The sequence below is a fragment of the Rhizoctonia solani genome, chromosome 3, assembly GCF_016906535.1.
Source record: "Rhizoctonia solani chromosome 3, complete sequence".
In the NCBI taxonomy this organism is placed as follows: Eukaryota; Fungi; Basidiomycota; class Agaricomycetes; order Cantharellales; family Ceratobasidiaceae; genus Rhizoctonia; species Rhizoctonia solani.
The window spans coordinates 2,003,348-2,024,591 of record NC_057372.1 but is presented as its reverse complement, the minus strand read 5'-3'; the positions used below and the strand labels follow the sequence as shown (position 1 = coordinate 2,024,591).

At 47.7% G+C, this 21,244-nt stretch overlaps 10 protein-coding genes across 10 annotated transcripts; 4 read left to right on the top strand and 6 right to left on the bottom strand.

Annotated features, from left to right (window-relative positions):
- Window positions 1-883: 883 nt before the first annotated feature.
- Window positions 884-2,564, top strand: RhiXN_03059 (uncharacterized protein; the record flags this gene model as incomplete). Its single annotated transcript, XM_043322876.1, has 5 exons — window positions 884-1,046; window positions 1,094-1,172; window positions 1,225-1,625; window positions 1,674-1,793; window positions 1,867-2,564. 5 exons carry the CDS (start codon window positions 884-886, stop codon window positions 2,562-2,564), a joined length of 1,461 nt encoding a protein of 486 aa, XP_043178372.1.
- Window positions 2,565-4,274: 1,710 nt separating this feature from the next.
- Window positions 4,275-5,453, bottom strand: RhiXN_03058 (GTP-binding protein YPTC4; the record flags this gene model as incomplete). The annotated part of the gene is made up of 9 exons (XM_043322875.1): window positions 4,275-4,361; window positions 4,417-4,482; window positions 4,537-4,643; window positions 4,722-4,868; window positions 4,943-5,044; window positions 5,098-5,164; window positions 5,229-5,289; window positions 5,343-5,387; window positions 5,437-5,453. The coding sequence occupies 9 exons, from the start codon at window positions 5,451-5,453 to the stop codon at window positions 4,275-4,277; spliced, it is 699 nt and encodes a 232-aa protein (XP_043178371.1).
- A 259-nt stretch (window positions 5,454-5,712) lies between these two features.
- On the bottom strand, window positions 5,713-7,285 carry RhiXN_03057 (aldo/keto reductase family protein; the record flags this gene model as incomplete). The annotated part of the gene is made up of 11 exons (XM_043322874.1): window positions 5,713-5,798; window positions 5,851-6,008; window positions 6,061-6,256; window positions 6,306-6,433; window positions 6,487-6,602; window positions 6,659-6,731; window positions 6,779-6,863; window positions 6,916-6,936; window positions 6,998-7,006; window positions 7,065-7,123; window positions 7,176-7,285. The coding sequence occupies 11 exons, from the start codon at window positions 7,283-7,285 to the stop codon at window positions 5,713-5,715; spliced, it is 1,041 nt and encodes a 346-aa protein (XP_043178370.1).
- A 371-nt stretch (window positions 7,286-7,656) lies between these two features.
- Window positions 7,657-10,905, top strand: RhiXN_03056 (pyruvate dehydrogenase E1 component alpha subunit; the record flags this gene model as incomplete). The annotated part of the gene is made up of 12 exons (XM_043322873.1): window positions 7,657-7,701; window positions 7,753-8,158; window positions 8,219-8,430; window positions 8,487-8,615; window positions 8,671-8,789; window positions 8,844-8,973; window positions 9,027-9,159; window positions 9,230-9,314; window positions 9,678-10,209; window positions 10,338-10,404; window positions 10,461-10,776; window positions 10,827-10,905. 12 exons carry the CDS (start codon window positions 7,657-7,659, stop codon window positions 10,903-10,905), a joined length of 2,253 nt encoding a protein of 750 aa, XP_043178369.1.
- Window positions 10,906-11,180: 275 nt separating this feature from the next.
- RhiXN_03055 (cytochrome C oxidase polypeptide IV) lies at window positions 11,181-11,899 on the bottom strand (the record flags this gene model as incomplete). The annotated part of the gene is made up of 4 exons (XM_043322872.1): window positions 11,181-11,230; window positions 11,286-11,369; window positions 11,422-11,556; window positions 11,665-11,899. 4 exons carry the CDS (start codon window positions 11,897-11,899, stop codon window positions 11,181-11,183), a joined length of 504 nt encoding a protein of 167 aa, XP_043178368.1.
- A 528-nt stretch (window positions 11,900-12,427) lies between these two features.
- On the bottom strand, window positions 12,428-13,514 carry RhiXN_03054 (methyltransferase domain protein; the record flags this gene model as incomplete). The annotated part of the gene is made up of 8 exons (XM_043322871.1): window positions 12,428-12,585; window positions 12,640-12,715; window positions 12,770-12,854; window positions 12,988-13,059; window positions 13,112-13,257; window positions 13,310-13,345; window positions 13,394-13,445; window positions 13,495-13,514. The coding sequence occupies 8 exons, from the start codon at window positions 13,512-13,514 to the stop codon at window positions 12,428-12,430; spliced, it is 645 nt and encodes a 214-aa protein (XP_043178367.1).
- Window positions 13,515-14,428: 914 nt separating this feature from the next.
- Window positions 14,429-14,793, top strand: RhiXN_03053 (ATP synthase epsilon chain domain-containing protein; the record flags this gene model as incomplete). The annotated part of the gene is made up of 3 exons (XM_043322870.1): window positions 14,429-14,463; window positions 14,537-14,672; window positions 14,737-14,793. The coding sequence occupies 3 exons, from the start codon at window positions 14,429-14,431 to the stop codon at window positions 14,791-14,793; spliced, it is 228 nt and encodes a 75-aa protein (XP_043178366.1).
- Window positions 14,794-15,210: 417 nt separating this feature from the next.
- On the bottom strand, window positions 15,211-15,855 carry RhiXN_03052 (Zinc finger, CCHC-type; the record flags this gene model as incomplete). The annotated part of the gene is made up of 3 exons (XM_043322869.1): window positions 15,211-15,433; window positions 15,485-15,557; window positions 15,609-15,855. The coding sequence occupies 3 exons, from the start codon at window positions 15,853-15,855 to the stop codon at window positions 15,211-15,213; spliced, it is 543 nt and encodes a 180-aa protein (XP_043178365.1).
- A 966-nt stretch (window positions 15,856-16,821) lies between these two features.
- Window positions 16,822-18,147, top strand: RhiXN_03051 (major facilitator superfamily transporter; the record flags this gene model as incomplete). Its single annotated transcript, XM_043322868.1, has 6 exons — window positions 16,822-17,029; window positions 17,077-17,144; window positions 17,196-17,484; window positions 17,540-17,551; window positions 17,611-17,765; window positions 17,815-18,147. 6 exons carry the CDS (start codon window positions 16,822-16,824, stop codon window positions 18,145-18,147), a joined length of 1,065 nt encoding a protein of 354 aa, XP_043178364.1.
- A 1,289-nt stretch (window positions 18,148-19,436) lies between these two features.
- On the bottom strand, window positions 19,437-20,705 carry RhiXN_03050 (GNAT family acetyltransferase; the record flags this gene model as incomplete). Its single annotated transcript, XM_043322867.1, has 4 exons — window positions 19,437-19,668; window positions 19,728-20,026; window positions 20,078-20,532; window positions 20,582-20,705. 4 exons carry the CDS (start codon window positions 20,703-20,705, stop codon window positions 19,437-19,439), a joined length of 1,110 nt encoding a protein of 369 aa, XP_043178363.1.
- Window positions 20,706-21,244: the final 539 nt, after the last annotated feature.

The following is a 21,244-nucleotide window of genomic DNA, read 5'->3' as shown; positions in this document are numbered from 1 at the left end:
AAAAAAGTTTAAGCGTAACATCTATGACACGAATAACCTGCAGGCCACTCAGACGATGCCTACAGAGTAACACACTCACGGTTTCTATAATGAAAGGCTTCTAGTATGCCTTGGCTGGTGATCTATAGGGTTTGAACCTGATGGCCCGCAAAGAGTTGGTACTAGTGTAGTGATAATACCTCACAAGGTGCGTGTTTTCCTATTCAATTTTCCGTTGAACGTCCGGAATGTGAAGTATCGTTGGCGATCTGCATAGACACTAGCATGTGCTTGCCCTACCAAAATCTGCAGGCAGTATGTCGATCCTCGGCCTGAAACAGATGTCCCCGAAGCTATGATGAGATATTGCGCTATATAACATCAAGATATCGGCGTTTTTGATCCATCCTCTCTAGCGTTGATGGTGCACATCGAGGAGAGCCGAGGATAGGGGGATGGGAGCTTTGCGGGCCCTTTTCTTAGTTGCGGCTACTTATTAGTCAGCTGACTGTGCTTGTCTTTGCTTATCCATCATTGCGCGTCAGACATCCGCATATTCAATTCTCCTCAGGTACGAAGCCCACCTATAACGGACCCTCAAGACCACCTATTATAGCCATAGCATGTCTGTATGCGACGATAAGGGGTGGTCCGATGGTATCCAGCACAAAAAGATCAGGGAATATTGCAGTAGAATTGACACATGTCAACAGTCGCCAGGACAAGGGATAGGAGGTCTGGAACTCAATTTGCGCGTGGAGAATCTAAAACTCTCACGTGGAATAGGTCATTCACGTCATAACCGAGGGCCGAGGAACGAAGATCAGACGCCTAAACTCAGAACCAATTCCCGGGACCTTGATAAAAACACGGGACCGCATGGCCGATAGCCTCGCAACTCCCCATGGCTTCGTTTACTCGACCACCCCATTACCCATACTCATTCAAGGCGCTCAAGGATGTACCTCGTCGCCTCTTTAACCCTCCTCGGTCTCAAATCAAAATCGGCCGTGTACGGAGCATGTCATTGACTCCACTCTTCGAGGTTAAGCTCGCGGACGTGCTGGGTATGTGTACAATAGAATACATCCATCCCGTGCTCACTTAATTACAGACGGGCAGCATCTACCTCCGCTCAGCCGAAAAGATTTTGAGGAGTACCTGCTCTTTGTCGAGCACTCACCCGAAAACTTGTAAGTCCTTATATGCTGGTGTATGATGGGCTCAACCCATGCTCGTCTTTAGGTACTTTATCCAATGGTATAGGGACTATACAAAAGCATACAATGCTTGGGCCCAGACTGGAACGCCTTACTCCCCACAGCTTGCTCTCTCATGGTCCCGAGCCAAGCAGACTTTCCTCGTCAATGATGCGCACTTCAAGCTCAACCTTTCCAGAGAGTCTCTTGAAGGCCTTCCCAACTCATCTCAACAACCCATTTCATCCGTCTCTATGCCACAGGAGTCTTCCTCTCAGGGCCGCCCAACCGGGCTGTCCTATCCGAATCCAATTGCGCTGACCAAAATCAAAAGTGAGGTCGAGGACATGCTGCGGGAATCACTCAATCGCTTTGTCTGTGGATCATGCGGCAACTCTGGTCGTGCAAGGGGCCTGTTCGGAATTGCCCTGGGGGTTATCACATTAGGTACGCCTAATACTACTTCTTTCAAATCTGTTCCTGAAGTCTATTCAGCTGTTGGGCTTGCCCCTGTGCTTGTCAGCATCCTTCAAGGTCGAGGGGGTCGCGCCCTCCGAGTTGCGGCTATTCCCATATTCTGGCTTGGCGCTTGGATCACTATAATGAGCTTACATGGTGAGTAAGGTCTCGCAACCGGGCTGTTCGGCTCTAGGTTTCCATCTGGGCCTCCCCAGAATTTAAGTCCTAGCTATTGGCAATGACTCTAACGCAGTTTCCACAAAAGGCGTTTGTATACTTATATACTTGGCCGGAGACAGTCGCCAACTCTACCCATACGAGCTTGCGCGCCCAAAGATCACAGCTCCAATATCCAAACCCCAACCAGCATCAATATCTTATTCCGAAGATAAACCACGCAATGATATTGAGAAATCCGGAGGCGCTACAAACCAGGTGCTTCATGTCGACCTGGAGCAAGGCCACATGGGCTCATATTCATCTGCTTCGACCCTCGGGAAGCATTCGCGACATTATTCGACGTCATCGATGGGGCACGGTGACCACCAGACACGAGGCCAAGCTTGCGAGTTAACGGCGATGGCGTCACCACAGACTGTAGCATCCCCCGCGTCAGTAAACAACTTAATACAACAGCCAAACGCTGCAGCAGGTCTGGCCGCCCCTCAGCGATGGTCCTTTGATTTCGATGCTTTGCCGAGTCCGGGACCCAATGCATCGGCTGACCCCAACCAATGGGGATCGGCGTTGCCCACTCGTTCGGACAGAAACTTTGGATCAATTCCGACATTTGGCCCACTGACCAAAGTGCTAAGCCCGATAGTGACTCGCGCACAATGGGAGATTGTCGTGAGGAGTGCGATTATGGGAGTTGTTGTTGCGGCAATTCTCGGAGCAATATGCCTAGCCATCCCCGCAAGAAAGTAGATCTCTTGATAAGCAATTGTTAATTATTATCATACTCGGATTAAGTTAAGGGACTCGGGATCCATAGATTTCTTCGGTCAAAACACATTTCAAGAACACCATCCTTCGTTTGGCTTATATATAGTTAGGCTTTCGATATTTTATAACCCCTCTGTTTCGATAATTTTTTTTTTTACATTTGTTTGTAAATCCCCGGGCTCTTGCTGTTTTAAGCTTGTTCTCTGACGCCGTCATAGTATTTCTCAATGTCGCTCCCTATGTACCAGCAATAGTCTTCCAGGAACTTGAAATCAAATATTTTCAACTCCGTCCCGGTCCAAACTAGGAACCATACTCATAGCCAGATTGAGGCTTCAACAAAGCATTATTCTTGTCAAAATGGAATATAATTTAATCTTTTTTCTCTCACACAAAGACCAGGTTTCCCAATTGACTCATCAAATGACGCGCAAAACATTGGCGGAGACGCCCAGTACCATTCAAATGTTCCGTGACGTTTTTTTTTGGCTGCACCCAATATGGTTGAAGCACAAAATCTGAACTTACATATAATTTATATGTTCGTGCGTGTTTCGAACGACGACAGGATAGTCGACAATGCTTATTACAGAGACTCAAGATGGTAATTACTCTCCACATCCCATTTACTCGCCTTTGAGGTTTTACATAACTTATTTGAGTGCTCCTGTTGCCGAACTTCCTCTCCCCTCAAACTAGTTTAGCTTCGTTGGTCTTTTTAATACCTATTAATAGCTACGTACGCCTAAAATATGGCTACATATAGAGCTAGCTAGTCTTTTAGGGGCGCATATACACATGTTCCAACGGATTTGATTGACAAGGATTCATCAGTATTTCGCTGCTGATCGTAGCATTTCTATACTATAGCTTTCTTGGCCTGTAGTTTCTTCATATTTATGAGCCTAAAGATATCCGGCATTTTCCATCCAAGAACAATTTCGCATCATTATGCCTCCCAAAACCATATCGGTAGTTCCTTGAAAGCTGTCGTGTTCGAGTTCGTTTGTTGATCGCCGACTTGGTGTATCCAGTATCTCGTCCTGGCAAAGTCATGGGGCAGGCTGTCGGTAGGTTGAAGGCAGCCTGCACTTGACCAGCATCAACTATTAAGTTCTCTTTTCAATTTTCACAGGCACTGGCTTCTTTTTGGTATATATGTTCGATTATAATTTAAGTTTGAAGCTGAAACATCGATTCGGTGGGTATTCTCAATCTCAACTTCGGCGTATTCTTTCTCTAAAATGTGCTATGACAAACAGGTTTCCAAGTTAGATATGGTTGTTCCACTTTGTCTGAGGGTTCCAACGCAAAGTTAGGCCAGTGCCTCGGGGCGTCTAAGCTTTGGGTTCTCGGCGTATTGTCCAGAGATTTCAGCTCCGAACCAACCGGAACAAAGAGGCTGGTGAATCGGCTAGGTGGGTTAATTTTCAACAGTTCTTCAAGATGCGGCATATCCGCGCTGAGTATCGACAATGCAATCTGTGCAAGGGCTATATAATTCCAATATCAAGGCTAAAGCACGTGAGTTATTCCAGTTCAAATACACGTTAGATTACATTCTGGCAAGGCGGACAAGAAAATACATATTGGAAATGCAAATATAGTGCAAGGTATCCAGGAAGAGAGCGAGGTGTGAAAATAAGTCTATGATAGGGTCATAGATATCTCAAGTGTGCAGAGTGCGAGCAACTAGCAACAAGCACCACGGCGCCGGGTGTCTTCAAGTTGCAAGGTATTAGGGTCATTGCGTGGGCGAGTAGACTTGACTCCTGGGGACTATATATTATGCACCGGTTAGGTCACAATATCCTGCCACCTCGATATCACACACCTTGTTATCGTCAAAGACGCCCTGCCTGATCTTGTGAAGGATGTCACGTGTTGCTTCCTCGAATGCCTGTTATGTCGCCTAAATTAAAATCGGATCATAGCGTACAAATGCGCAACCCACCCGGTCGACGTTCTCTCCCGTCTTTGCACTAGCTTCGATAAACAATAGCCCCTCCTCTCGTGCAAATTTCTCCGCTTCATCACGAGATACTTCGCGGTGTTTGCGTCCTACAAGCCGCATATGAGAACGTTACGATGTCGTGGGAGACAGGTAATTTTGTGATCAAAGGAATAATGATGACGTACCGCTTTTGACGCTCGTAGGTGGTGTGCTGTCTCCCTCCCGTCCTTCATCCACACATAGATCGACTTTGTTGGCAACAAGAATGCAGGTGAGGTTGGGATCGGCATGTTCTCGTACATCGGAAAGCCATGTTCTAGTGTGTTCAAAGCCTGAATAACAAAGGAGATAAAAAAACAGGATTGATGGTTAGTCCTAAAGTGGCGACTCAAAAGTACCAACGTACTGGCTCGCGAGGTCACGTCGTAAACGAGCAATGCACCCGCTGCTCCTCGGTAGTATGATCGGGTAATTGAACGGAAGGATTCAGTACCAGCGGTGTCCCAACCTGGAATGTAGTTCCGTCTGAATTTTGATCCCGCCCCTAGTCAATGGACATACATTGCAATTTCACAGTCTTGTTTTCGTCCGCAAGAGAAATCAACTTGGAGCCAAATTCTACACCGAGCTAGACAGGGACAATAAGGTCAGACGCCCTGGTCATAGGGTGGGAAGCTGGGGACAGGAATTACCGTAGGATCAGGTTTAGATAAGAACTTCTGGTCTGTGAGCCGCACAAGGAGACTGCTCTTTCTGTTGATTATGTTCACCTCCCATTTGCCCCCTTATCTATGATTGGTACTTACCCCACAGCTGCATCTCCGATGATCACGAACTTCAGGACATAATCCCTGTATCGATTGTAAGCTCGGGTCACTTGGCTCCAGTCGATAAGCATACCAGTTTAGAGAAGACATTGTAGCGGTTCAGTCGCTTTCAAGAGATTGGAAGGGCTAGATGTGCGTGGCGGTCACTGCGTGATGGTCGGGTGCGAGATTGAACTGGACACGTGATTGATACCCAAGGTGGCTCATTTGGGCGGGCGTTTGTCGCGATCAACCATGTGGCTCACATGTGGCAACTTCGAGGTATTTTCAAGAAACGGATCGTAATGTGCAATATTAATATTTTATTCAACGAATTATCTATACATAAAAGTGTTGATTTTAGGGCTATTTAGGCACCCTTGGCCTTTGCAACAGCAGACTTGGAGAGTTCCAAGAAAGCATCAGCAATCTTTGCCGGAGACTTTTCATCGGAGACTAAACAAAGCATTTAGTTGGATTATTTTATGAGTCAAAAATTTGTACTCACAGAAGACATAGCCAAAGTCGGTCGAGGCATCGTTGTAGCGGAGGTTAAGGTTGATGCCATCGATAGCAGCAGTGTCCTCAGCATCGTAATCGAAGATGCCCACATTCTCGGCAATACGCTTAGCATTAACAGACTTAGGTAGAATGACAAGGTCATGGCTGAAAAAAAATATCAGATTTTATCACTCAGGACTGAATGTAATATACTCACGCGACACCCCAGGAAAGGACGACCTGACTTGGGGTCTTGTTGTATTTTTCGGCGATCTTCTTGACCTCAGGTTTGTCAATAATGCGACCTTCATCTCCGACGGAGTAGATAGGGTTGAGGTTGCCAAAGGGAGAGTAAGCCTCGACGACGATACCTTGGCTCTGGAGCCACTTGATGTATTCGGTCTGTTGGAGGTCTGGAACCAAGTTAATAGTTTGCTTGGGATCCGATCATGACAAACATACAAGGGTGAACCTCAATCTGAATGAAATCGGGCTTGTGGACTGCAGTCTTCAACACGTTTTCGGTCTCAGCGCGAGTAAAGTTGCTCAGGCCAATGTTGCGGACTTTGCCAGTCTCGAGAAGAGCCTCCCTACATACAAAGTTAAACGGCTGAGGGGACTGGCGCATGGCTTGAGGACGTACATCGCACGCCAGGTGTCGTTGTGAGTAACCCCGCGGTCGACAAGAGGGAGACCATGCTCATCCTTAGGAATCAATTCTCCACCGCCCTGCATAGCTGCAGGCCAGTGGACGAGGTACTGTGCTCAAAATAATTAGTCGAATAAACAAATAATTCAATGATCGAGTAACTTACGAGATCGAGGTAGTCGATCTGCAAATCCTTGAGGGTTTTCTCAAGAGCCGCGGGCGCATTTTCAGGGCGGTGACTGGTTCTATATTAGGACGGGACCGATGCAGGCAAGATCATACGTACGAGTTGTTCCAGAGCTTGGATGTGATCCAAAGCTCATCACGGCTCTTGCCGGTCTCCTGAAGGAATTTCTTAATGCCATTGCCAACTGTGCAGTCGTAAGTACATAGGGGATAAACTTTGCAACTTGAAATAGATACCTTCGTTCTCGTTCTTGTAAACTTTCGATCGCGAAGGAGTTATTTCATTTCATGAGATGGCTTGCGATAATGGGGTACTCACTGGCAGCAGCTGGATAATAGCGATTAAGTTAGGGCATACTATGCACATAAAGAGTACGACTACATACCATCGATGTGGGTGTATCCAGCCTTCAAGGCATCGTAGACGGCCTGCTCGACCTCACCACTGCGAAATGAAGTCACAAATTGAAATTGAAATTGATGACGACTCAACCTACGGTTTTGAGAGCCAAGTACCCAATCCAAGGATGGGAATTTGCTTCTGAGGGTACTTGGAGTGGGGGATAGCGAGGGATTTGGTCGAAGCGTCAACGGGTGCAGCGGGCATTCTGACAAACGGTGAGTAATGGAGGGTGCGGGCGAGTCTGAAAGAGTGGTGTAGAGGCGAAGGGGCGGGGAATGAACGTTTTAGCAAAGTCGTCAACGGCAATGAACGACAGTGTATCATACTTTGTATTGATGGCGCAATGGGTATGTGGTGGATGTGAAGAAAACGACGTTACTTTTATACACGATTCATGTGACGCATTTATGGAACCGCCTCCCGGCGCGACGGGCCGGCCTCCTCCGGATCTGGCATCCTATCAAATGATGTCTCAAGATGTCCCGAACAGCTCAGCGCCCGGCGCTTACTATGCTTACGCACCCTGATATCTCGAAAAATCAAGTTGCCCCAACGCGTCTTCCACAAGTCCCACGATGGCTGCTCTCCGTGTCGCCTCACGTCTCGCGTCCCGTCGCATTGTAAGCATAACATGTAGTAGTAGAAATATCCTAATAACATATGGGCGATAGACTCCGGGACTTGCGCGATCGATTCAAACGTCTGCCGATACTACTGAGCTTCGTCAATCCGTGCCCTCTTCGGGATCGGAGCCCTTTACGCTTAGGTTACACGAGGACTCTTTTCAAGCGTATCGTTGCGACTCTCCTGGTCTCGATGTCCAGGTCACGAAAGATATGCTCGTCGACATGTATCGTCAGATGACGATAATGCGTCGCATGGAGATGGCCGCCGACGCTTTATACAAGGCAAAGCTTATTCGAGGGTTCTGTCATCTTGCAATCGGCCAGGAAGCAGTCTCTGTGGGATTGGAGAGTGCCATTGAGAAGGACGACCGCGTTATCACCGCATACCGCTGCCACCCTTTCGCAGTCTTGCGCGGTGGAACCGTGAAGGGCGTTATCGCTGAGCTCCTTGGTATGCTAAACTCGCTGAAGGGCGATCATAGAAGCGGGTGATTGATCACGAATTCTATAGGTCGCCAGGCCGGAATGTCCAACGGAAAGGGTGGATCAATGCACATCTTCACCCCCTCGTTCTTTGGAGGAAACGGTATTGTTGGTGCCCAAGTACCAGTTGGCGCTGGGCTTGCTTTTGCCCAAAAGTACATGGGCAACAAAAACGTAACTTTCTCGATGTATGGAGATGGTGCAAGTAACCAGGGTCAAGTCTTTGAAGCATACAACATGGTCGGTTCATCAGAATACAGCGCTTTTGAATTACTAAAGGTATTATTTCCATTCAGGCAAAGCTGTGGAACCTGCCGTGTGTGTTCGTCTGCGAGAATAACAAGTATGGTATGGGTACCTCAGCCGAACGCTCGTCTTCGAACACCGAGTACTTCAAGCGTGGTGATCTCATCCCCGGTATCCAGGTGAGGTCTCGAGTCCCTTGAAGTCCCGGCCCGACTGATAGTCTAATTTGCTTAGGTTAATGGCATGGACATAATCGCCTCTCACCAAGGTGTCAAATATGCTCGTGATTGGTGCCTCAATGGCAATGGTCCGCTCTTGCTCGAGTTTGTCACATACCGCTATGGTGGCCACTCGTAGGTACACTGAATTATTGTATCCTTCAACTACTCATTATCCTTATTTGGCAGTATGTCTGACCCTGGAACCACCTACCGTACCCGTGAGGAGATCCAGCGCATGCGCAGCACTCAGGATCCGATCAAAGGTCTTCAGAAATATTTGGAAGACTGGGGCGTCGCCTCGGAGGAGGAGTTGAAGGTGAGGTCGCCCTTTGTTATGCCATGAACAGGAAGTGCTGACTGCTACTCCAGACAATTGACAAGGAGGCCAAGGCCGAAGTTGACAAGGCCGTTGAAGAGGCCAAGGCTTCTCCCGAGCCTGATCCAAAGGACCTCTGGACCGACATCTATTACAAGGGTACGGAACCTCCCTACATGCGCGGTCGTGAGCGTGAGGAGGTAAGAACACTTGAGGCTCGAGCTCAAAGTAATCATTCTGACTAAATGCGCAATAGATTCATTACTACTAGACGTTTGGGCAGCCAGTACTCTTCGTATATTACTTATTATGAGAATGTCATGGGCTATTGCTTTGTATCTGTGAGGTGTATATGACGTTCCACGTCATGTGACTGGGACCACGTTGCCCCGATGAAAACTACTTTTGGGGTCGTCCTCTCTTACACCATGATTTCTACTTGCTTGTGCGCGATACAGTCTCTTCGTATCTTCGCGTGAAGTCTACTATTTAGGCATTGCTTAGTTCGTACAGGTGATCGACGTTTCTTAGTGTTTGACAAATTGGACATCGAATTGAATACTTCTTTAGTGACAATTTAACGACCACCGCCTGTTTGCCTTTACCACAGGAGTTCACCTGGAACAAATCCTAATTCGCAATATTAATGCAAGTGCCTTGAAATTCTCGTTGAATACTGACAAGAGCTATATACATACGACTAGGTCTGTCGATTTAGCCTGGGATTCTTTACAGCAATCACTAGCCGACACGTTAGTCGACGCACTCAATCGAACGCTCGCCTCGGCTTCCCGTCCCTCGTTTATTGGTCCCTCTGAGGTCACCTCATTCGAGTTTGGATCCAACCCTCCCGAAATTGAAGTCGTCGACGTACGAGACATTCACCCCGATTTCCTCGAAGAATATTCCGAAGACGAAGGCTCTCAAGACGGAGGCGAAGGTGTTCGATACGACGAGGAAGAGGAGGAATACGAATGGGTACCTCGACGAAGAGCCACCCGCGAGATCCCAGAAATGGAACCTCGGTCACCAGGCATGGGCTCGCCGTTTGCAGCGCGTGACTTTTTTGGCGGGGCCGGGGTCGGTGGGATCGGGATCCATGGCCTCCCTAGAAGTTTGGGACCCGGTGGCATGGCGTTCGCAGGTATGGGCAACGTTGGTATTGGCTTTTCGCCTCTGGGCGGCCGCTCAGGTCGACGAACGCCGCAAGAAGAGGAGAGGACGCCCGAAGAGGAGGTCCCGCCGTGAAGCCTCCCACGCAGACAGACGAGGAGAGCAAGCAGGCTCCAGAGCCGGCTCCGGCCCCAGCCCTGCAGATGCATCTACATGTTTTGTTTCATTCTAATTTACGTTTGACGATCAAGACGAGTGTGCTCCTGAATTATCCTTCAGAATCTTTCCTGACTCTGCCAGTCAAGCTCCGCGTTACGGGTGAGTTGTTTCCTCCCACGGTTAGACTTTTTTTCATTTTATGTCATTTACTCTAGGCCTGGTTTTTGATGGAGAGGTCGTGGTAGCATACGAGGGCCCAAGGCGCCGAGTTCATATATGCATAGTCGACGACCTGGACCCGTATGGTCTGGCCAGTGATAGGAGGAACCGAAGAACGGATAGTAATGATTCACTTTCAAGGCCCGGTGCTGAAAATGGCCCACCTAGAACTCCTGAACGCATGCAACCTTCACCTTCGCCCATTGACAGGTCTCTTCCTATTGGTCAACGACTTTTGCCTTCGATCCTAATAGAGACGGAAATTGGGCAGACAGATAAGCATGTGTTGAGGAATGTGTCGAGAGTTGAAAGGTACGCATTTAACCTCATTTAAAGGTACTCATTTGCTTATATGTGTATAGATTCCTTCAGGACGTGCTGCGAAAGACATTGGAAGATGAATTGGTGTTTCCAAACTTCCATACTATCATATTGAGTTAATTTTGTGCAAGTAGCACACTGTATGCTCCCGGACTAGGGCTTGGGTAAAATAGACATTTCTTCGCAAAACGATGGACTCGACCGCTGGGTGATAGAAAAAAAGGAAGAAAAACACGTCCTGTATTTTAGTTTAATACACATGGGTAGAGAGAATGAGGCTGCCGGGGCGGTCGGGGCTAGGTCAGGGAATAAGTAAAATATTTGAGCGGGACGTCGGGTCGTCCAGGGGCGTCCCACTTTGCGTCCGACTACCAAAGATCCCTCCCGCGAGCGTTTTAAGTGCGGGTGACGAAGCCAGTACCCTTGTAGCCCTCGGAGGCGATACCTGGTGGGTTCGCCAATGTGAGCTCGCGAATTACGATATGTATCAGATTTCTCACCGGTAAGCGGGTTCATCTTCTGCTCCAAAGCACGCTCGTTCATGGATTGCTGATACTCCTTGGAGATTGTGTGAGGGGTAGTACCTACACACCTTATCAGGCAACCACACAACATATAATAGAAACGAACACTGACCATAAGACCTGATGATACCAAATGCACCCGACGCAAGAGCAAGGATAAAGATAGTACCGCCAATAACCTTCATGGTCTGTCCCTCGGGAGTTACAGGTGTGCGAGGCCCATGGGGACCGAAAGCAACAAAATAGGCTATAAATAAGGAGTCATTACACGCATAGGACGATGGCCCGATCTCAGACAAGAAAGATCGCAGCGATGTGAAAAACTCGAACAAATAGTTGCCGAGCAGACACTCACCAGCCTTCTTCTCATCGATGGACAGTGTCTTCCAGTCCCTCTTCTGGAGAGCCTCGAGCTCACGATGGACCTCGACCTGTTCCTCAGATGACAATCTCTCCCATTGTGCCTCTACGTTTGCCAGGGAAACCGCGGAATTCGAAGAGCGAATAGGAGATGCCGTCGTCGATGCTGCACGGACAGCAAGGAGCGCACGAGGGCGGGTGGCAATCCTGGAGGCACGTAGGACGTTCATGACGATGATGGAGTTGGGCACGGGAAAGTTGTGGTGAAATGATATCCCCCGCCACACTGTTTGGTTGTGCTGATTATCTTGCCGGCGGCACTCCGGTTTGAGCCGTGCCAATCCAAGTCACGCATTTATCTAATCCAGCAAATATGTCCCTGCATCAGAATTACAGCTCCAGACAACAACCATACATTATCTCCCTTTCACGGCACAAATAAATCGAAATCTAACGTATCCTCTCGTTGTCTCTGGGTTCTCTAGCTCCTCCTGCGCCAATGCAACCCATCTATCCACGTCCGCTTCAGGCAGTCCCATGGACAGGAACATCGGCTTCCAAGCGCCAGTAAAGCTCTGATTGATGTCCGTGATTAGTGACCGCACTTACACGGGTGTAAACGTGTAAACCAACCCGTGTGTTTTGAAGCATCAATTGGCCTGCCAGATGCGGCTCTTTGCACAACTCTGTAGACCCCTCCCAGCCTACAGGGATGTAGATGTTGTGCTCTTTTATTTCTTCGAAACCGCCGTGCCCTTTTATCCAGACTTCCAAGTAATCGGCCACATTCTCAACGCCCACACTCGAGTCATTCGGTGGTATTTGTCTTTTGCCTGCTTCAAAGAGTAATTTCGCGAGTCCCCTGATTCTTTTGGTTCCATGGGTTTCAAGTCTTCTCCCAAAACCTCAAAATATCCTAAATCATGCGCGGTTGAATCAATATGGTTCAGAATGGCTTTGGTTATCCTACCTTCTGCTGAAATGAGAATTCCTCCAGGTTTGAGGTAGTGGTGAATCGAAGTAAATAGACCCTTGTAGTTTTTAATCTGAAAAAAAAAACTTGTTAATTCAAGCATATACTGACTATGAGCGGCTCATACCCCGTTTGCTATACATCGCCCTTGAATCAAATCGAATTGATTATAATACTCAGGGACTTCTCGTGTTACATCTGCAACTTTGAACCTGTATATTCATTCCAAGTGAGCATACAATTGCTCTTCAGGGGAAAGTTACTCGCTGTAGGTTCGATGGTATATTCCTAGCGCCAAAATCGAAGCATCAGAAGGTTGAATAAATTTCAAGAATCTGGACATACACTGGAACCCCAGGTGCCAGGTCAATGGCGAGCACCTCAGAATGAGGAAAAGCAGTCGCCATCTCTGCTGCCCTGTTCTCGAGTAAGATCCGGCACTAGCATCACACCACTGTTTTCAACACACCAGTCGCCTGAGCCGCTCCCTAGATCGCAGATTCGAACCGTTTCTCCTTGTTGGGGTGCCAGCCTGCGAGTGATGGATTCCGCATAATTCTCCGGATAAAGTCCCCCGAGCCCGGTACGCAGTGTTCTGTGCTGCGTGTTTAGACGCTTTCAGATCATGATTAACATTATAGTATTTTAATTGCTATCCCCTTGGTACCTTCATCTCCACGCTATCCGCAGGTAGCATATAGTCCTACCCTAAAAGTGAGCGTTTCGCACTTCATCCCATATGATTGATTACCTTGTTTAGCGAATTGAGTCGCCGTCCGTGCACGCCCCGCAACTCGCCCAAGCTATATAAATGTATATTAATTAAATGGCAAAGACATTATGGGTACTCACCCGTTTGAAGGGTTTTCCATGCTACAATTTTTTCGATCTCGGGTCCGCTCGCGGGTGAAGTTCACAAGGAATAGCTCATTAAAGTCTGGACTTTATATACACTCTCGGGGAGGACCATACGGCAATCGATAGGCACATAATATCACAGCCACGACGTCGAAACGACCCACTCATGGCCCTCGAAAATACGCCTAAAATCTAGTATCGTGCAGTCATCATACGGTCTCGTGTGAAACTATACCAGTTTAAGACCCTGATTGGGAAGCGATACGCCGATGATCATCGCACCATGCTGACTGGAGCATCCCGTTGGACTAGAACCGGAAATCTCGGTCTTGAACAAGGGACAAGAATGCGAGAATTAAGCTCAAGCTCATTAAGAAAAGGAGACGAAGGTCGTATCAACTATTTCTCTGCGAGGAGTGTGTAACCAAAAAAATGTATGAGTACGAGGAACCATGGATCGTGTCTAGAATAGCGCTGTTAGGAATTGACGCACCGAGAATTTATTCTTTTAGCCCGCTGAAAGAGCTCCTGTTATTTTTGAGTGATAGAAGCTATCCTAGTACGGGCATAAGCACTCCGCTCGGAACTAGCGCGTGTGTAATGTTCCATGAGTCAGAGGTCGCCAGTTACCGAATTGTTCTGCCAAGGAATAATGTCCATAGTGCTGGGTTTGATTGAGGACTGGCAGTTTTCGAGAAAGCTCAGGTACAAAAGATGGCTTGTATACACCAACATACCGAATAACAGAACAATGAGCAGAGTTATCCAAGAAAGCCGAGTGACAGGTGATAATATCCCAAGACTTTAAGCGCCGATATCACGTGCCAGTCTGGTGACGCCTTGACTTTGATCGTGTTGTGACACCCGGCGTTGCCCGTACCGTTCCTCCCACCTACCCAACCGAATTTCGATTCATCCATAAGTCATCATGAGCACTGCTGCAGCTTGGAGAGCACACTTCTCGTGAGTAAATTAGGACTTGGCCATGTTATATATATATCGATAGATATCTTACTGTTTAAATTCTCCCACGTAGGTACAACCGCTACTCTCTCATTGCAGGCCGTGCCCTTGCCCGCTCGTTGAACGAGAACGCCCGTGTCTCTGCCGAGAAGCGTGGTCTTTCATCTTTGAAGTACCAAAAGTGGGAGTCTGGCAAGTCTAGCGAAGCCGTGAGTATCGTTTATCGATCGTGAAAGAACGAGAGATGGTTGGCTTACAGTTTGGTATAAATAGCAATGGATCAACCCTCCCAAGGACGCTGACGCCGTACCCAAGTCCGCGGCAGTGTGAAGAGCATAGATTTACCTCGGAATGAAAACGTACAATTTGTGTTTGTAGAAGGTTGGGCTACAACTATGCAATTGCACCAAAATTTACCCATCACTCAACGAGCGCATTGAAACCACGGTCGTAATGAATTTTCAAAAAAGAACGCTATAAAGGATTATATACGCATACTATGAGTGAATGCACATCAACCACACCAAACCATGCGGCACATTCAAGAAAATACGGTTTAGGTTATTTGTTATGGGATATAATCTATCTTACCCTATGTGATCACATCACCTACAGAACCAGTCGACTTGCACTAAGATTCCACGACGCCAAATCTAAACGACGGTTAAATGCACGCAAATTTCTCCTATATCTGTCAAATCGTACACGACAAACTAGTACAAAGAGATCTCGAGATCTGTTGGAACATTAAACGGGAATGCGTGAATGGAACATGCTAGGTCTGGATATGCGGTCGAGAATGGTAAGAGACAAAAAGATCGATCGTTGAAAGCTAAAAAACATCTCGCCGCGTTTCATCATCTTAGGCAGCTGTGCCCGGGTTGGGGCAGTCACGCGAGATGTGTCCTTCAGAGCCGCAATTGTAGCACGCCCGTCGTTGAGGTTGTGGGCAATCCTTGGATATATGCCCCTATCTCAAGGTTAGCCAACGCCATCAAGACAGCCCAACAACACTTACTACTCCGTTGCAATTGTAGCACTTAGATCCCTGTACGCAGTCACGCGACAGGTGACCAACGCCACCACAGGAGTAGCTGGAACGTAATCGTTAGGTCAGACTCAACCACATGCACAAGTATACTTACCAACTCTTGCCTCCCGATCCTCCGCCATAGCCGCCCGAAGTTGCCTCAGGGCAAGCCCTCGCAATGTGGCCGACCTTACCGCATTTGTACACTCGGTGTTTGATCCGCCGCCGCCGCCATATCCTCCGCCATATCCTCCACCACTGTACCCTCCACCAGTATTATCATTTTGGGTATTCTGAGGGCATTCACGGGAGATGTGGCCTGTCTCGTTGCACTTGTAGCATGTCTTTGGCTTCGCCTCCATCGTGCAATCACGCGAAACGTGACCTTCAACTCCACCTGAGATCAAGTGTGACGCATTTAGAGTCTAACCAATAATCAAATTTCCCGATTGAGTAAGACCCACAATTGTAACAGGTTGGGGTGCCAGCTTTGGGGCATTGGGCAGCCTGGTGACCGACTGTTCCAGTAAGCGATACAGCATTTCATCCCCGATTTAAACACGGTAGAATGGGGTTGAACAAAAATTCATTGACGAATGGTTGTAGCGCCACATTGCCGAACGTCGTCCCCGCCATGGAAATAAAAACATACGTAAAACAACCTCGTCAGCTCCAAACACCTCAAAAACAACCAGAAATAGAATAAATGATAGCGAAACAAGTCGCGTGCAGGATGAACAGTGGAAGAGTTCAAAATGCCATCAGTAAATTATCAACGCACAGCCGCCACAGTTATAGCATCCACGTCCGGCCATTTCTTAAATTACGGTAAACTGGACAATATACCTTGTCAGCTTAACTCGCAATAGTACACAAGCTGACTTACTTTGACAAGAGCACTTTGGTGTGGTGGTCGAGTTGTGGATGGAGCGCGCCCTCCAGATTGCAAAAATATCAGGTACGCACCCCAGACCCTGCCCGGTTACATAATTAATATAAACCCTTTTTGTTAGACTCGACAGTATCGTTACTTTATCTTGTTATCAACCTCATTGTGGAGAGGCGAATAGCGCGTTCGATCACAACCGACAAGTGCTGAGCACTGTGCTCGGAGCTGTTCTTTTCTGCTGGTCACTGGTACTCCGCTCCGTTCAGGCTCGACGGTCAAGCGCGCTCAGGCTTCAGCCAGGGGTGTTACATAGGGTTTTATCTTTCTCGTAGCTATCTCCTAGACTTCTCCACTGCGCCACCATCACCCTGAGTTCGTCGCGGAAGTGGCTGCACTTTAAGCACTGTTAGTTTCACCTAGTTTGTATGTACCTTGCCCTATGAACTCGGATCAACAAGAACAGTCAGGCTTATTGTCCGAAGACTATGACGGCGACGCATACTTGGAATCACGGGATTCTCCCCAACGACATGAGGATAACCAGGCCCTTGGAGGACGCAGCAAAGATTATTACAGGATCATTACTATCCTTTGCATTGCTAATGCCATGGTGATCGCTTCCTTTCAAGTAGTTTATCCCTTCATCAGTGAGTATGTATACGCTTGGGGCCATTCACCGAGTTAAACAATACAGACCAGATGGTTGTTGAACTAGGAATAGCGAAGGATTCAGATTCGGCGGGTTATTACTCGGGGCTACTTGTGAGAAGCACATCGTCTATTCATCAACAAATACTGAATGAGGCTGTAAAGGAGAGTGGACTTGCACTGGCCGGATTTGTGACCACAATTCCGTGCAGCTATCTCAGTGATGCCTTTGGTCGGAAGCCTGTTATGATTGCGAGTATGATCGGAACAATGGTTTCCCTATTCTTCTTTGGCACTGGGCGCAGTTTCCTAGGTATCTTTGTTAGCCGATGTATTGGGGGCGCCTTTGGCCCGAACTGGACATGGACTGGCTCATTCACCATATTGGGCGAAGTAGCCGATGCTGCAAGTGCTTCGGGAGCCTACTCAGCTATCAATGTGGCCTACTCCGTAGGTGTGTTTTTTTTCGATGCTGTAGCCAAGAGAATTCATCCTAACTGATAATGTAGGGAACATGATAAGTTAGTTTACGTCGCTGTGCTGCCCCGTTATGCACACATCGAATGACATTTGCACTCAGGCCCCTCGATTGGTGGGTTTCTTGTTCATCCAAGTGATCGTTTTTCAGCATTTCAAGGCGATTTCTGGAAGAATAACCCCTTTGCGCTACCATGTTTCGTTGGAATATTATTATCGGGAATTACCGTACTCATTATAATGATTGCCCTTCCTGAAGTAAGAGTACGAACAATACGCCATTCATTCGATACTAAGCATTCCACAGACTCTCCCCTCGAAAGATGGTTGGACCCGTAAACGAGAAAGGCAGATGTCTGTTTCAATGCGCGCGAGTGTTTACTCGACCACTAGCACAGGACCAGGGCTGGACGGATTTGTCAACAATCCGGTTGGGAGCATCTCGTTTCGTAGAGGAAGGCACGAGCGCGAGGCTACGGATGACTCTGAGTACCAGGCCGCTTCCGAGTCCTTATTGGCAACCAACGGACCAGTTTCGGTTTGGTCCGTGCTAACGCCAACTACAATTCCCGTTCTTATAACGAGCTTTGCCCTTGCATTCCTTGCCGGTGCGTTCCCGTCTCGACTGTTCTCGATTTAGAACATCCGACATTGATTAGAATATTTTAGCTGCCTGGTTTACTCTATACCCACTTTGGGCGTTCACTCCTATTAGCAAGGGAGGGCTGGGTGCCTCAGAGTCGTCGATTGGGTTACAATTGAGCATTCGTGGCCTTCTCCACGTACTCACGATGCTCATTTATGCGCCCATAGAAAGGAAACTAGGCCTTTACAGGTTATATGCGTGGTCGATGGCCATGTGGGTACTGTCAGGACTATGTTATCCCCTACTTAGTCTCTGGGCAAGAGTCAATAATTCATCGGAAGGATTCTTATTTCAAGTCTTTGTGATAATATGGTTTACAATCGTAAGCAAGATGTTCGTCATCCTTGTACCACCCTGAACTTACATGCTTATCCCCTAGTGGTCCTTTGCTGGGTTTGTCTGGAGCAAGTTTATCAGGCGGCGTCTCGTTCCGGTCCACTAATAAAATTTTCTGGTTTAGCCGCTAACTCACAAATGGTAAATCTGGTCTCCCCATCAGACGAAGCTTTGGCGAGACTCATTGGTAACTCAACCCTGTCTGATAACGTACTTGATGCGCTCCACTGATGCGCTTTCCAGGCGTCTCAACAATATGTATCTTGTTGGGACAAACATTAGGCCCAGTCCTGGCAACTTCTTTGTTCCAGTGGTCGATTTCACTTAAATTTGCAGGAGGGAATCTGATTTGGATTCTAATGTTCATTTCATGTGGGTCTCCACTTGACATTTCCCTGAAAACCTTAATCTAATCACTCAGTACTGTACGCGAAGCGAGCGTGGCTACTTTGCACGCGTTCACATTACGAGCTCCAGATCATGACAGGCGAGCGCGGCCCGAGGAAGCCGTGACGCTACATCATGTAGAAAACCTGAGTGGAAGTCGGAGAAGTTGGGCCGACTGATGTATGATGCGACCCGGTGGGATGTAAATGCGGACGTGGTTGATAGCATATGGTAGATAAATGTGAGGCGAGATCAACCTACCTATGCTAATTCTACATATGCCCCCAATCCAACAGTCGTGCATCCTCTTGTAGAAAAGTCGAGCATATCCTAATTACGTAGACTTCACATCTGAATGAAGGGTTCACTCTTTGGTCGATGAGCCAACACCTCAAATTAACTGTGGCAAACCATTAATCAAGACCTTGAGGCGAAAGTACAGGCTGGAACTGGAAATCGGGTAGGGCTAGAGCGAATTACTGTAACGGGTTAAATCAAGAGTATTGAGCTCAAAGTTAAATTAAGCAAAACGGGGAGAAAATTCAGTCCGAGCTCAGAGCCTATTGTTCGTCGTAGATATGAATGCTATCTCCGCCCCATGCCTTCATTATAGCGCGGCCACTCGCCGTAGGCTGAGAAAACGCGATCTGCCCTCCAGTAGGATCGAGAGGACATCCCCATACGGCAGTTTTGGCAGCCGCATTTAGTAGCGCCTGCGCAATTCCTTGACGGCGATGGGAAGGTACTACAAACAAACGTGGAATTCCTAAGGTTGCTGGTATAGGGGTAGGACTGTGGGGTAAGCACGATTAGTTTGGATCCATACAGGGGGAGTAGAGCCAGAGACTCACTCGCAATAGACATTTCCGCTGGAATCGTCGATATCCACGCAGACAAGGTTAGACTTTGATACATCTGATGATTCGAGCTCACTACTATCGATAACACGCATCGCGCTCGTAATATGAGTAGTGACAACACAACCGACAATACGTTCAGTGTTGGGCCGCTTTGCCAACGTTTTATTTTTGGCTCCCAACTTGGGTTTGGCGGGAATTATCATCACATAGGCTTTGGATGAGCTAAGTCCAGAACCGGGCAAAGAAGGTGCGGAGAGAGCTTTATTTATTGTTGAAAGCAACATCGTAACCTGAAAGCCAAGATGGTCAGACAATCCATAGCGAAACGTCGAAGAACGTACTTTTTGGCCCAACTTCCCCTTGGTCACATCACATCTTATCCTCACTATCCTTCCAACATCACCATTGGGGAGTGCGCAGCGCTCTTCCACTATTTCGACATGCGACGTTCCTGAACCTAATGGTTTCTCCAGGGTACGTTCCTCCCGGGACCATTCCATCCCTTTAATGACTCGCAAACAATGCGAACGATGAAGGCTTTCATCTTCTGGAGCCCCCCGTGTGTATGAAAGATTACACAATTTGCACGTCACCAACGTATCTTTAGAGAGGAAATGAAGCTGTGCGAGTGCTGGGATATCTGAAATGTTCTGGGTACTATTGTGACACTTGGGTATCGATTTACCGGACCGAGCAGAAAGCTTAGGTTTCTTCAGAGTCTGGGCTCCTCCGAAGAACGAATGTAGGTTCGGGGACGAACATTTGCGTTTCAATGCCGAGAATGACGTCTTGGCCCCTGTTAAATATGTTGGCCTATTGAGACAGGAGCACGATAGAGAACTTACCGTTGTGTGCACTCGATTCTGGTATCTCCTCGTCAACAATGATATCATCGGAAGGTGTCCTTGTACGGGCCCCGGACCCGCGAGAACCGTAGGTTCTGAAAGTAGCCGTTCGTGTGTTTGGCATTTATAAGGGTACTCAAGAATATTGTGTCGTATGGGTCATATGATCGACGGGAAAGCCTGGTTTGCACCTGGAGACCTGAATAGGTCTGAACCTAGAGGGATGAGGGAGGATAAACAAGACGGAATCCACGTGACTAACTGTACAAATAACTTGAAACAAACTGTGTATCAAACAAAGCTTGCTCAAATCCTCAGCCTGGTAATCGTAGATGACGGCACCGACCGAGGGTGTCTATACCTTGCTAAACTCGTGTTTGCATATACACATAGAAGCGAATTATAACCCATTTGACCAATATCTGCACCAAGGTAAATTGAAGACGACACCCTAAAATCTTGATCTGGATTTCCCTGAAGACAATTCTCCCCGATGAATCTGTGCAGTAACCACCAATTTCTCGATTCCAGATATTTACTAACTTCGGCCAGCTTGAACAAGTGCGTACATATCTCAACTACTGGTATTGCGATATTCACACACCAAGGGGATTGTTTTGGCTCCGACCAACAAAGGCAAGAATGCCGGGTTGTGTTTAAAGA